The sequence below is a fragment of the Bubalus bubalis genome, chromosome 4 (assembly GCF_019923935.1).
Source record: "Bubalus bubalis isolate 160015118507 breed Murrah chromosome 4, NDDB_SH_1, whole genome shotgun sequence".
NCBI lineage: Eukaryota > Metazoa > Chordata > Mammalia > Artiodactyla > Bovidae > Bubalus > Bubalus bubalis.
In genome coordinates, this window is record NC_059160.1 from 121,866,786 (window position 1) to 121,882,057 (window position 15,272).

Here is a 15,272-nt window from a genome sequence, read left to right on the forward strand (position 1 = left end):
CCTGTGACCCCAGGACTGTCTGGGGGGGTGACCTGGGGCACGCAGGCTCTCCTGTGACCCCAGGACTGTCTGTGGGGGTGACCTGGGGCCCGCAGGCTCTCCTGTGACCCCAGGACTGTCTGTGGGGGTGACCTGGGGCCCGCAGGCTCTCCTGTGACCCCAGGACTGTCTGTGGGGGTGACCTGGGGCCCGCAGGCTCTCCTGTGACCCCAGGACTGTCTGTGGGGGTGACCTGGGGCCCGCAGGCTCTCCTGTGACCCCAGGACTGTCTGTGGGGGTGACCTGGGGCCCGCAGGCTCTCCTGAGACCCAGGACTGTCTGTGGGGGTGACCTGGGGCCCGCAGGCTCTCCTGTGACCCCAGGACTGTCTGTGGGGGTGACCTGGGGCCCACAGGCTCTCCTGTGACCCCAGGACTGTCTGTGGGGGTGACCTGGGGCCCACAGGCTCTCCTGTGACCCCAGGACTGTCTGTGGGGTGACCTGGGGCATGCAGGCTTCTGCACGGCCCAGTGGTAAATGCTTCAAGTTCTGAAACTCAGCTGGTTGGCAGCCTGTCCTCTCAGAACTCAGCTAAGAGCCAAGAACTCAGCAAAGCCTACTGTAAAGAGAGAAACAAAAGAGACATCAGAACCTTTGCCTTCCGTGTGTGCGATTTATTCCCTCTTGATTCTTCACACCTCAGATGAGTGAACTCTTCTTCCAATGGCCCGGCACCCCAGTTTCTTTATGTAAGCTGAGGGGCTTCTTTTCCATCTCTAACATTTTGAACTGATTAGAAGATGGACTATTCCAGACAGACACACAACTGAGGGTCAACCGACAGTTAAAAAAGAAGACAGTAAAACTGAGACATCAGATGGAACCTTAGAAAGCAGAACACTGGGCCCCGCCAGGGAGCCCGGGGCTCTGGTGCCTCTTCCAGGCCGTGTTTTCGTGGGCAGGCCATGTCCCCTCTGCCCCTCAGCACCCCTGCCTGAGAAAAGGGGTGACCATCGTGCAGCCACTTGGGGTGGCTGGAGGAGGCCAGGGCCGTGATTGGGAGGCTCCCACCCAAAGCCTCAACTGGGGGCAGTCATGCTGGGAGGAGGCACTTAGGTTGGGAGACAAGATTCCGGAGATTCTTGGTAAATGGTGAGCGTGTTTGGGGCTTTCCAGTTCAGGCCCTGGCTGTCACTGTCACCCTTGGTGTGACTGTCCAGTTTGTCTTACCCCTCAAGAATTTGCAGGAGCTGAGCTGTGATGGGCTCTCCTCCCGCAGCAGCTGTTTGTGGTGGAGCAGATGCGGATGGTGAGGTGACCTGCATGGGAGCAGCCCCATGCTGCCCCAGGGCTGGGCCAGGTCCATTCCGAGAGGATTTGGTGAAATCCCACACCATGTGGCTCAGCTGCAACCAGGAGAGACTGAAGGGACCCAATTTGCAGCCCAGGAACCCGTACTCTTATCCTCTCTGCTCTCTCTCTCCTCCCCTGGGACCTTGTTAGAGGGTGCCTGGCAGATTCTTTAATCCATCCCTCTTCTTTCTCACCTCCTTACAGCCCTTGGATATTACCTCACAGACTCCAGTTTCCTTATTTCACACTTATATATGAAAGTACACTTTCATACTTTTTGGTTTTAGGGAAAACTGCCCCACAGTTTCTGTGTTGGATAAGCTTCATGGGGAAGGATTTCAATGTGTGCCCAGCCCTCTGGTCTCCGTGTCCCACTCTACTGCACAGTCTCTCTCTTCCCCCTTCATCGTCTCTGTTTTTCCTTTGGTTTTCAGTGAATCCATCCACATACCAGGGATGGAAGTACCAGCAGCAGGCAGCCCGTGCTTACAGCATCCTGTGTTTCTTTTCTCTTCTGTGACCTGCAGGTTTTGACTGGAACTTGGTGTTCAAATGGGATTACATGACCCCCGAGCAGAGACGGTCCCGGCAAGGGAACCCCGTCGCTCCCATAAAGTAAGTGCCAGGCATCCTTCAGGTTCCCTTCTCTGAGGTCACAGGTGAGACGTCAGGCTCCAGCGTCATGTTCCCTCGGGATCTAGTCGCACTCTTGTCTCCAGCCACACCCTCCCTTGCCCTCATCTTCACTCAAGGGAGAGTCTCTGCCAACAGCTTGTAGAATAAAGTACTTTGAGATTTATTTCTTGTACTTAAATATATCAGATCTGCCAGTTCCATGTCCTTTGTGCTGATAATGTAGAGCATTTTCCACACAGGATGGGGTCTCAGGCTGCCCTCAGGGTCTGGGCAGAGAGGTGGGCAGCCAGGGTGAGCCCCACCGCTGCCCCCGGTCAGCCCCCCTTATTCACCGGATTCTGCCTTCCTCTGTGCGGAGGAGGCAGCTGTATCACTGCCAGCTGGGTGGGGTCCCCATGTGTGGTGGGGATGCCTGTCCGGGAACACCTAGTTCAGGGGGTCCCTGCGGACACTGTCACTGTCCACATTGTAGCGTTTGTCCCCCGTCAGCGGGGAGCTCCAGCAGCACGGGGCCTGGACTTCTCACAGTGACTCCATGGAGACAGGGCTGGGGCTCTCCTGTTGGCCTGTACCCAGGCTGAGAGGAAACGAGAAGATGATGGTTGCTCCAACAGAGGAAGAAGCTGTCCAGTGATGAGGATAAGAATAAGGGTAGCTAGTATCATCGAGCGTTTCCTGTGTGCATTGGGTGCTTTAAGCCTGTTATTGTTTGTAATCCTCCAAGGAACCTGGCACAGAAAAGCCGAGTACTAGCCTGGGGCACACTAGCAAGCATCCCAGCCCAGCAGCTGCTCTCACGTAGGGAGGCTCCGTGCAGCCCCTCGCACTTGGGAGCATCTGAGCAGGGCACTGAAGCCAGCAGGGGTCAAGCTGAGAGGGGCCCCTAGAGCTCTGAGCTAAGGACCAGGCTGTGCTGTTGTTTTTAAGTCTGGTTCTCAGGCTTGACCTTGGCATTAGAATGCTAGTGATCTAACCTTGACCTTTGACCGCTCTTCTCTTCTACCCTCTCTGCCTCTGTAGAACCCCTATGATTGCTGGAGGGTTGTTCGTGATGGATAAGTTCTATTTTGAAGAGCTGGGGAAGTATGACATGATGATGGATGTGTGGGGAGGAGAAAACCTGGGTACGTATGAGCCTTGTGTCTTTGGACACCAAACTGTTTCCAATTCTGCTGAAACCATGGTCTTTTCCTGCCAACCAAGGGGTAGAAATGAAAAGTGGAAGTTTTGGAGAAATTATTAAGTGAGAGTTTGTAGTATGGAGGTGCCAGTTGGAAAAGGTTTATAGAGACATTAAAGTGACCTTGCATTGTGGCCAAAAAGGGAAAAAAAAATTTTTTTTTAATAAATAAAAAGGACAAAGAATGCTACCTCTGGCCCCTGTGAGATGTGGGGGTTAGACTCCTTAGGAATGTTATTTGTCCTTTTCAGCCCATCCCCACAGCCTTAGGAAGGATGCTGACCACCCCCAGTGCATCATCTCGTTTCATGCTTTCTGGAAGGGACTGAGGTCTTGCTTGAGGTCTCGAGCTTATTGTTAGTAGAGCCAAAATACAGACACAAACTGCCTAATTAAAAAGCCACCATGTTTTCCTGAGTAATCAGTCATCCCTCGTCGGAGCCCAGTGAAATCAGTTGAACATAACTGTAGTTGTTCGTGGCCTTAAAACTCTCCCACCAGGTCTCTGAATGGCTCCCTTACTGGTTTAACAGGCTCCCCATACAGGAGCCAGGGAGTCTTCGTGGCCCTGAGTTTTGAATTTTCCAGATAGGCAACTATATCTTTGAATTTTATTTCCTTAGATACAGAGAGCCTCCTAGTCAAGTTTTGTTCAACATTCTGTGTAGGCTTGGTGGTTATGACCACACTTTTCTAATATGATGAGGGAAGTGGTCATTAAAATCCCCAAACTGCTACACAGGGAGGTGTCTGGGGCTTCCGCTCACTGGTCCCAGTAGAGATTCCTGCTGCCCTGCTCTCGCATGGGTGTCACCCGCCTTTGGCCACAGCCTGGGCACCGGCTGCCACGCGAGGCCTTGTGTTCCGCGGGAACCCGCCTGGCTCTGAGCCGTGTGCGCTGTGGCAGTGACTGCGTGTGCCGCTCTGTCTCACTCCCCTGCGTGCTGTCAGGGTGCGGAGTGATGCTGAGGAAAGACCCTTTTATACCAACCTCAGGAAGTCTTCCAGAAAAACGAAGTCTAACCCTCCATCATATCATATCTTGATTTTCCTGTGTAACCTATTTCTCGAGTTCAGTCACATCCCTGCTCAGAGTGGGTGGCGATCAGGACGGGAGCCCGGCCGGCTCCCCGTGTCCAGGCAGCTCCCAAGCGTGGTGCTCTGGGCTGCATGTGTGTGTACGTGTCATGACCCGCGCCTGCCTGCTCAGGTGCTGAGTCCTCGGGTAGACTCTGTGTGGACTTGGGTGAAGAGCAGCCTTTGCTGGCCTGGTGGCTACTGGCTGCTGAAAGCTGGGGTGGCTGCCAGGTCTGGTTGTTCTTCGGGCATCATTGGTCACTGGACTTGGCTGGCTGGCTGGACACCTGCTGGTGCACAGGGATGAGATAAGTTTGGCGATTTAAGAGGAGACATTGTTTTTGTCCCGGATGGAGGAAGTTCAGGTGCATGCGGATGCTCTGGCCACTTAAGTCTTAGAGGAAGGTGGTGAACACAGTTGCCTCTTACATCTACATTGGGGCTGATGTCGGCATTTCATGCCTTTGATCATGGACATTCGGGCACTGTTGGTTGCCTTTTCTAACTTGGATCCTTAGGAAGTATAGTAATACTCCACTGTGGAGAACCAGTCAGAGAGGAATTCTGAGCCAAGTCTCATCCACAGTGTTCGTGATGTTACAGGGGTGCCTGGTCTGCTGCCAGGAGTCTTGTGTTCACAGTGGGTCAGGGAATCACTCTTGTCCTAGGGTTTCTAGTCTGAATCTGAAAAATATTTCAAGTGTGCTCTTACTTTCTTTAAAATTTGGAATAGACTTCTTTCATGAAAACAAGGAATTTGGTAACACAGATAGAGCTGGCATCTGTAATTCTGCTCAGTGGTAAAATCTAAGATAGTAAATGTCCCAGTATGGGTAGTTTGTTGGGCATAAATTATTCACTTAACTACACTACTTTATATTGTCTGTATAATACCACTGCTCTGCAGACACCCTCATTCAATCTTTAGGATATTTCATTCAATCTTTTTTCTCCATCTTTATTGAGGTTTCACTGACAATTTAAAATTGTATATATTTAAGGTATACAGCAGGATGATTTGATATGACCCGCATCCCCCCACACACATACGTCCTTGACTGTGCCCTGGAATCTAGAGACTAGTGTCAGATGTCCCTCCAGGGGACATTCAAGGACCCACTGGGGAAAGGGTCCTCCCTGTTGGCATTGCCTCAGGCCCTGGAGGTGGGGTGGGTATCTGCACCCGTGGGCAGCCCAGGCCCTCGGTCACCCATGTCTTCCCCACCTCAGAGATCTCGTTCCGCGTGTGGCAGTGTGGCGGCAGCCTGGAGATCATCCCCTGCAGCCGCGTGGGACACGTGTTCAGGAAGCAGCACCCCTACACCTTCCCGGGAGGCAGCGGCACTGTCTTCGCGCGGTAAGTGGCCGAGAGGCCCAGCAAGGCCCTGAGCACTGCTGACCGGCCCCGCAAGGCCTGACTGTGGGCTGTGTGGAAACATGTCCTGCAAGGGGCCGCCCCTCGGTGATGACAGGGGCAGCTGTAGGGACTGAGGACAGCGCATCGCACTGTCTGATTCGGGAGCGGGGAGCTCCTGTGGGTTTTAAGCAGCTACTAGACTCCTTTGTTTTGGACTTTAGAAGGGTTCTTCTGGTCCCTGGCCAGAGGATGGCAAGGATGACACCAAGAGGAAATGATGGTGAGGGTGGCAGAGGGCGGGGGCCAGGCAGGCATGTTTACTGATGAACAGGAGAGAGTAAGCAGGGACTCCTTGGTGACACCCACGCTGGCGATCACACGCTTGGCTGACGCGGTGCCCCTACAGACCCAGGAAGCCTCAGAGTAGGGTGGGCATGCTTAAGGTGGGGGATGACTAGTTTATGTTTCATGTGGCATTTTAAAACCTATATTAAGTACAGATTGCACAGTGTTCCTGTATCGTACAGAAACTAGATTTCTTAGCATAGAGAATATACGTTCAGGGAAACTTTAACAGAAGCCAAATATCATATAATGCTTCTGACCAAATTGCCTTCTCCCAAAAAGTATATCATTTCCCGGATGTTGTCTAAACTTCATTTCTCTTTGTTAGAAACAAAAATATGTTCTTACATGACAACCTCTACAAAATCAAGCAGTAATATGTACATTTTCCTCTAGGGCACTGTAAGACTCTTCTCAGAAACCTCTTGTAGAGACAGATCAAACACTTCAAATCAAAGCCTGATAGCTACCAGCAAAGCCTGGGGTTTCAGAAAACAGTCTTTTAAAATACACAAGACATTGCTTTGTATGCTTTTTTAAAGGGAAAAACCCCACTGTTTTTTAGAAGGGAAGCTTTGCCAGTGTATTTTACAGCCCGGGAGTCCTTTCGCTGGAGATATGGGGAGGAAACGGACGGTGGTTCAGAACTGGGGACAGCATGGATCATCAGGCCTTCAGCAAGGCCCTTGCTGCCCTCTCTTGGCGGACTCACCTAAAAGATAGGGAGGTGGAATGTGTTAGTTTTGAAGTCCAGTTCTCTTTACTTTCTTCAATTATGTCACATTCAGGGTATAAGTATTTCACCATCTAAAAGTTGGAACTTGACAACAATAGCTAATATTTATAAAGTGTTTCATATGTGCTAGTCTGTTGGAGGCTTTATAAATATTCACATACTCTCCATGTGTATGAGTATAAGGAGTACATACTCCTCATCAGTTCAGTTCAGTTGCTTAGTCGTGTCCGACTCTTTGCGACCCCGTGAACCGCAGCATGCCAGACCTCCCTGTCCATCACCAACTTCCGGAGTCCACTCAAACCCATGTCCATTGAGTCAATGATGCCATCCAACCATGTCATCGCCTGTCGTCCTCTTCTCCTCCTGCTCTCAATCTTTCCCAGCATCAGGGTCTTTTCCAGTGAGTCAGCTCTTTGCATCAGGTGGCCAAAGTATTGGACTTTCAGCTTCAGCATTAGTCCTTCCAGTGAACACCCAAGACTGATCTCCTTTAGGATGGACTGGTTGGATTTCTTTGCAGTCCAAGGGACTCTCCAGAGTCTTCTCCAGCACCACAGTTCAAAAGCATCAATTCTTTGGTGCTCAGCTTTCTTTATAATCCAACTCTCACATCCATACGTGACTACTGGAAAAACCATAGCCTTGACTAGACGGACCTTTGTTGGCAAAGTAATGTCTCTGCTTTCGAATATGCTGTCTAGGTTGGTCATAACTTTCCTTCCAAGGAGTAAGCGTCTTTTAATTTCATGGCTGCAGTCACCATCTGCAGTGATTTTGAAGCCCAGAAAAATAAAGTCTGACACTGTATCCACCGTTTCCCCATCTATCTGCCATGAAGTGATGGGACCAGATGCCATGATCTTCATTTTCTGAACGTTGAGCTTTAAGCCAACTTTTTCGCTCTCCTCTTTCACTTTCGTCAAGAGGCTCTTTAGTTCTTTTTCACTTTCTGCCATGAGGGTGGTGTCATCTATATATCTGAGATTATTGATATTTCTCCTGGCAATCTTGATTCCAGCTTATGTTTCATCCAGCCCAGCGTTTCTCATGATGTACTCTAAATATAAGTTAAATAAGCAGGGTGACAATAGACAGCTTGACGTACTCCTTTTCCTATTTGGGATCAGTTTGTTGTTCCATGTCCAGTTCTAACTGCTGCTTTCTGACCTGCATACAGGTTTCTCAAGAGGCAGGTCAGGTGGTCTGGTATGCCCATCTCTTTCAGAATTTTCCACAGTTTATTGTGATCCATACAGTCAAAGGCTTTGGCATAGTCAATAAAGCAGAAATTGTTTTTCCAGTGGTCATGTATGGATGTGAGAGTTGGACTGTGAAGAAAGCTGAGTGCCAAAGAATTGATGCTTTTGAATTGTGGTGTTGGAGAAGACTCTTGAGAGTCCCTTGGACTGCAAGGAGATCCAACCAGTGCATTCTAAAGGAGATCGGTCCTGGGTGTTCTTTGGAAGGAATGATGCTAAAGCTGAAACTCCAGTACTTTGGCCACCTCATGTGAAGAGCTCACTCATTGGAAAAGACTCTGATGCTGGGAGGGATTGTGGGCAGGAGGAGAAGGGGACGACAGAGGATGAGATGGCTGGATGGCATCACCGACTCGATGGACATGAGTTTGAGTGAACTCTGGGAGTTGGTGATGGACAGGGAGGCCTGGCGTGCTGCAATTCATGAGGTCTCAGAGTTGGAAACAACTGAGCGACTGAACTGAACTGAACTGGAACTCTTTTGCTTTTTTGATGATCCAGCGAATGTTGGCAATTTGATCTCTGATTCCTCTGCCTTTTCTAAAACCAGCTTGAACATCTGGAAGTTCACGGTTCATGTAATGTTGAAGCCTGGCTTGGAGAATTTTAAGCATTATTTTACTGTTTCATTCCAATCCCATACTCCTCATAAAGCCTTATAAAATAAGTATTATTATTTCTGGGCTTCCCTGGTGGTTCAGTGGTAAAGAATCTGCCTATCATGTTGGAGACTGCCTGCCATGCAGGAGACACAGGTTCGATCCCTGGGTCAGGAAGATCCCCTGAAGAAAGAAATGGCAACCCACTCCAATATTCTTGCCATGGATTCTTGCCATTCTTGCCATGGAAAAATCCTATGGACAGGGGAGCACGGTGGGCTACAGTCTATGGGGTCATAAAAGTCAGACACAACTTGGTGACCTAAACCATCACCACCATTTCAACTTAAGGGGTAAGAGAAACTGAGGCACAGAAAGGTTCAGTTCCTTTGTCTAAGTTCATGCATCTGGAAAGTGGGATTCAATCTTGGCCACTTGGCTCTGGAGTCCATGTTATTTTTTATCCAAATCTCTTAAGTACAGGTAGTAGTTGAGGCTGCTAGATTTCAGCATTGAGATACAGACTCTTAAGTAGGGTCTAGGGTGGCAGGGAGAGAACCATCTCATTTGTGCAGGTCACTGTGTGAGGAAGGGAAGGAGGCAGACAGGCAGGGATGATGGGAAGAATGAATGGAGAAGTGGCTCCTGGGTTCCTTCCTTATTCTGCCACAAGTGTGCCCTATTGCTTTAGAGAGAGCACGGTGATGCCACACCTGCAAGCTCTTACATCATATCCGTCCCTGAATACCCGTTGAGTGAGAATCCTTGGGCAGTTCCTTCTCTTTTTCTTACAGCTTTGTTTCCAGTTAGCCTCTTACAAGCCTGTTAGACTGGAGAGTGTTGCTAATGTGCTTGCATGTGGATGTGGATTAGAGTTTTACCAAAAGTCCAAGGGAGCTCCCAGCCAGAATAGCCATGGGACAGCAGGGCAGGTGCCTTAGAAGATATTTGGGTTTACTGTTAGTAGTTAATGGTGAGACTTATTCATGGTAAGGGTAACTACTATTAAATTAAATACAGAAAGCAGCAGTTTAAACTTACTCTCTTACCAAACATTTTCCTGTCTGGTGTGTGTGACTGGCCAGTCCCGCCCTCTGTCTCCTGCCTGCTTCCTGGCAGCACTATTGACCTGCACCGAGGCTGAGTGGGGAGGGGAGCAAAGGCGAGGTGCCCTGTACCTACAGCTCCTAGAAGACTGCTTGCCATATAGGCGCCTGAGAAGTATTTCCATCAGTGAATTTAAACGAGTGTTGAGCAGCACATGAGGCTCATTCTTTGCGGCTACCTATGTATCTTTTTTTATTAAGTAGGCAGAAAAGGGGGCTTCGCATTTAAGAGTTGAGAAATGACTTAATCACTTAATGACTTTTAGGTGATTTAAAACTGCTGTGTGATTGCACTTCCTAAAACCTTTTAATTTGGTGAAAACATCTGTCAATCTCCCTCTCCCCCATTCCCCTTCTCACCACTCTTTTCTCCCGCCACACACGTATCTACCATGTGCTGTTCTGCTACTGCTATATTTTCATCCATCAAGTCAGAGACATCTTCCCATGGCAACATGTGAAACGTACACCTGTATCTTTCATGGCCTCAGAGGAGCCCATGTGTTTGCCCACTTACTGCTGATGGTTGTATAGGTTGTTTCTTCTGCCATTGTAAGCAGTGCTAAATGGAGCATGTTTTTATTCCTGGTTGGTTATTTTCTTGAGGTAAATTTCTAGATGTGGAAACTGGTAGATCAGAGGACAGGTACATTCGAATTATCTTGTCTGCCTTTTACAGGGTCTTCTAAAGAACAATCCATCTACACACATATATCACTTGATATAAAGGATCAGTTCAGTTCAGTCGCTCAGTCATGTCCAACTCTTTGTGACCCCATGAACTGCAGCACACCAGGCCTCTCTGTCCATCACCAACTCCCGGAGCCCACCCAAACTCATGTCCATCGAGTCAGTGATGTCATCCCACCATCTCATCCTCTGTCGTCCCCTTCTTCTCCCGCCCTCAATCTTTCCCAGCATCAGGGTCTTTTCAAATGAGTCGGCTCTTCACATCAGGTAGCCAAAGTATTGGACTTTTAGCTTCAGCATCAATCCTTCCAGTGACTATTCAGGACTGATTTCCTTTAGGATGGACTGGTTGGATCTCCTTGCAGTCCAAAGGACTCTCAAGAGTCTTCTCCAACACCACAGTGCAAAAGCATCAATTCTCTGGTGTTCAGCTTTCTTCACAGTCCAACTCTCACATCCATACATGACCACAGGAAAAACCATAGCCTTGACTAGACGGACCTTTGTTGGCAAAGTAATGTCTCTGCTTTCAAATATGCTGTCTAGGTTGGTCATAACTTTCCTTCCAAGGAGTAAGCGTCTTTTAATTTCATGGCTGCAGTCACCATCAGCAGTGATTTTAGAGCCAAAAAAAATAAAGTCAGCCACTGTTTCCACTGTTTCCCCATCTATCTGCCATGAAATGATGGGACCAAATGCTATGATCTTAGCTTTCTGAATATTGAGCTTTAAGCCAACTTTTTCACTCTCCTCTTTCACTTTCATCAAGAGGCTCTTTAGTTCTTCTTCACTTTCTGTCATAAGGGTGGTGTCATCTGCATGCATATTTGAGATTATAGATATTTCTCCTGGCAGTCTTGATTCCAGCTTGTGCTTCATCCAGCCAGCGTTTCTCATGATGTACTTTGCATACAAGTTAAATAATCAGGGTGACAGTAGAGAGCCTTGACGTACTCCTTTTCCTATTTGGAAACAGTCTATTGTTCCATGTCCAGTTCTAACTGTTGCTTTCTGATCTGCATATGAGTTTCTCAAGAGGCAGGTCAGGTGGTCTGGTATTCCCATCTCTTTCAGAATTTTCCACTGTTTATTGTGATGCACACAGTCAAAGGCTTTGGCATAGTCAATAAAGCAGAAATAGATGCTTTTTGGAACTCTCTTGCTTTTTTGATGATCTAGCGGATATTGGCAATTTGATCTCTGGATCCAGATGTTCGAACCAGCTTGAACATCTGGAAGTTTGTGGTTCACGTATTGCTGAAACCTGGCTTGGAGAATTTTGAGCATTACTTTACTAGTGTGTGAGATGAGTGCAATTGTGCGCTAGTTTGAGCATTCTTTGGCATTGCCTTTCTTTGGGATTGGAATGAAAACGGACCTTTTCCAGTCCTGTGGCCCCTGCTGAGTTTTCCAAATTTGCTGACATATTGAATGCAGCACTTTCACAGCATCATCTTTTAGGGATTGAAATAGGTCAACTGGGATTTCACCTCCACTAGCTTTGTTCATAGTGATGCTTCCTAAGGCACCTTGACTTCACATTCTGGGATATCTGGCTCTAGGTGAGTGATCACACCATCATGATTCACTGGGTTGTGAAGATCTTTTTTGTACAGTTCTTCTGTGTATTCTTGCCAAACAGGAGATGGCAAGAGTGAACGTCAACATTCTAGGAATGGACTGGAATGGGTGAATTTAACTCAGATGATCATTATATCTACTACTGTGGGCAGGAATCCCTTAGAAGAAATGGAGTAGCCATCATAGTCAACAAAAGAGTCTGAAATGCAGTACTTGGATGCAATCTCAAAAACGACAGAATGATCTCTGTTCGTTTCCAGGGCAAACCATTCAATATCATAATTCAAGTCTATGCCCCGACCAGTAATGCTGAAGGAGCTGAAGTTGAACAGTTCTGTGAAGACCTATAAGACCTTCTAGAACTAACACCCCAAAAAGATGTCCTTTCCATTATAGGGGACTGGAATGCAAAAGTAGGAAGTCAAGAAACACCTGGAGTAACAGACAAATTTGGCCGTGGAGTACAGAATGAAGCAGGGCAAAGGCTAATAGAGTTTTCCCAAGAGAACGCACTGGTCATAACACCCTCTTCCAACAACACAAGACTCTACACATGGACATTAACAGACGATCAACACTGAAATCAGATTGATTATATTCTTTGCAGCCAAAGATGGAGAAGCTCTATACAGTCAGCAAAAACAAGACCAGCAGCTGACTGTGGCTTAGATCATGAACTCCTTATTACCAAATTCAGACTTAAATTGAAGAAAGTAGGGAAAACCACTAGACCATTCAGGTATGACCTAAATCAAATCCCTTATGATTATACAGTGGAAGTGACAAATAGATTTAAGGGACTGGATCTGATAGATAGAGTGCCTGATGAGCTATGGGCAGAGGTTCGTGACATTGTACAAGAGACAGGGATCAAGACCATCCCCAAGAAAAAGATATGCAAAAAAGCAAAATGGCTACCTGAGGAGGTCTTACGAATAGCTGTGAAAAGAAGAGAAGCGAAAAGCAAAGGAGAAAAGGAAAGATATACCCATTTGAATGCAGAGTTCCAAAGAATAGCAAGCAGAGAGAAGAAAGCCTTCCTCCATAATCAATGCAAAGAAATAGAGGAAAACAACAGAATCGGAAAGACTAGTGATCTCTTCAAGAAAATTAGAGATACCAAGGAAACATTTCATGCAAAGATGGGCTCAATAAAGGACAGAAATGGTGTGGACCTGACAGAAGCAGAAGATATTAAGAAGAGATGCCAAGAAGGATATAGGCCCCAAACAAATTATTTTAGTAATTGTAACTCAGATGATTTGAAAGGCTCCCCACTTATAGCTCAGTTGGTAAAGAATCCACCTGCAGTGCAGGAGACCCCAGTTCGATTCCTGGGTTGGGAAGATCCCCTGGAGAAGGGATAGGCTACCCAGTCCAGTATTCATAGCCTTCCCTTGTGGCTCAGCTGGTAAAGAATCTGTCTGTAATGCAGGAGACCTCAGTTCGATCCCTGGGTTGGGAAGATCCCCTGCAGAAGGGAAAGGCTATCCACTCCAGTATTCTTGCCTGGAGAATTCCATGGACTGTATAGTCCATGGGGTCCCGTAAGAGTCAGACATGACTGAGCAACTTTCACTTTCTTTCACTTTCCATGTTAAAGATTTTTCTAATACGGGAACAATACCTATTCTTGTAGAACGTGAATATTGTCTCCCTAATGTATTTATCATTGGTGGTTAGAACTTTGGCTTATATAGTATCTTCCAAGTAAATTTTTGGAGAAGTGACAAGACAAAGGAAAAGGACTTTGAGCTTCTAAGGGAGCAGTTGGAGGGAAGGTGGCATGTTAGGGGGCAGCCAAGAGGAGCTACTCCACGTTCAAGGTCAGGAGGGGTGGTGGTGAGGAGATACCCCTCGTCCAAGGTAAGAGAAACCCAGTAAGTCGGTAGGTATTGTGAGAGGGCATCAGAAGGCAGACACACTGAAACCATAATCACAGAAAACTAGTCAATCTAATCAGACTAGGATCACAGACTTGTCTAACTCAATGAAACTAAGCCATGCCTATGGGGCCACCCAAGACAGGCGGGTCATGGTGGAGAGGTCTGACAGAATGTGGTCCATTGGAGAAGGAATGGCAAACCACTTCAGTATTCTTGCCTTGAGAACCCCATGAACAGTGTGAAAAGGCAAAATGATAGGATACTGAAAGAGGAACTCCCCAGGTCAGTAGGTGCCCAATATGCTACTGGAGATCAGTGGAGAAATAACTCCAGAAAGAATGAAGGGATGGAGCCAAAGCAAAAAGAATACCCAGCTGTGGATGTGACTGGTGATAGAAGCAAGGTCCGATGCTGTAAAGAGCAATATTGCATAGGAACCTGGAATGTCCGGTCCATGAATCAAGGCAAATTGGAAGTGGTCAAACAGGAAATGGCAAGAGTGAACATCAACATTCTAGGAATCAGCTAACTAAAATGGACTGGAATGGGTGAATTTAACTCAGATGACCATTATATCTACTACTGCGGGCAGGAATCCCTTAGAAGAAATGGAGTAGCCATCATGGTCAACAAAAGAGTCCGAAATGCAGTACTTGGATGCAATCTGAAAAATGACAGAATGATCTCTGTTCGTTTCCAAGGCAAACCATTCAATATCACAAGTAATCCAAGTCTATGCCCCACCCAGTAACGCTGAAGAAGCTGAAGTTGAACGGTTCTGTGAAGACCTACAAGACCTTTTAGAACTAACACCCAAAAAAGATGTCCTTTCCATTATAGGGGACTGGAATGCAAAAGTAGGAAGTCAAGAAACACCTAGAGTAACAGGAAAATTTGGCCATGGAGTACGGAATGAAGCAGGGCAAAGACTCATAGACTTTTGCCAAGAGAACACACTGGTCATAGCAAACAGCCTCTTCCAACAACACAAGAGAAGACTCTACACATGGACATCACCAGATGGTCAACCCCAAAGTCAGATTGATTATATTCTTTGCAGCCAAAGATGGAGAAGCTCTATATAGTCAGCAAAAACAAGACCAGCAGCTGACTGTGGCTCAGATCATGAATGAACTCCTTATTGCCAAATTCAGACTGAAATTGAAGAAAGTAGGGAAAACCACTAGACCATTCAGGTATGACCTAAATCAAATCCCTTATGATTGATTATTCAGTGGAAGTGAGAAAGAGATTGAAGGGCCTAGATCTGATAGATAGAGTGCCTGATGAACTATGGACGGAGGTTCATGATATTGTAGAGCAGACAGGGATCAAGACCATCCCCATGGAAAAGAAATGCAAAATGGCTGTCTGGGGAGGCTGTGAAAAGAAGAGAAGTGAAAAGCAAAGGAGAAAATGAAAGATATAAGCATCTGAATGCAGAGTTCCAAAGAATAGCAAGAAGAGATAAGAAAGCCTTTCTCA

At 47.2% G+C, this 15,272-nt stretch overlaps 1 protein-coding gene across 2 annotated transcripts in view; it reads left to right on the forward strand.

Moving 5' to 3' along the window:
- GALNT2 (polypeptide N-acetylgalactosaminyltransferase 2) overlaps window positions 1–15,272 on the forward strand; it is a 160,986-nt gene that overhangs the window by 130,245 nt on the left and 15,469 nt on the right. For both annotated transcript variants that reach the window (XM_025284486.2, XM_025284487.2), the window contains 3 exons: window positions 1,860–1,947; window positions 2,989–3,092; window positions 5,456–5,582. In XM_025284486.2, coding sequence (XP_025140271.1) covers window positions 1,860–1,947; window positions 2,989–3,092; window positions 5,456–5,582 — 319 coding nt within the window. The remainder of the gene's footprint in view (window positions 1–1,859; window positions 1,948–2,988; window positions 3,093–5,455; window positions 5,583–15,272) is intronic.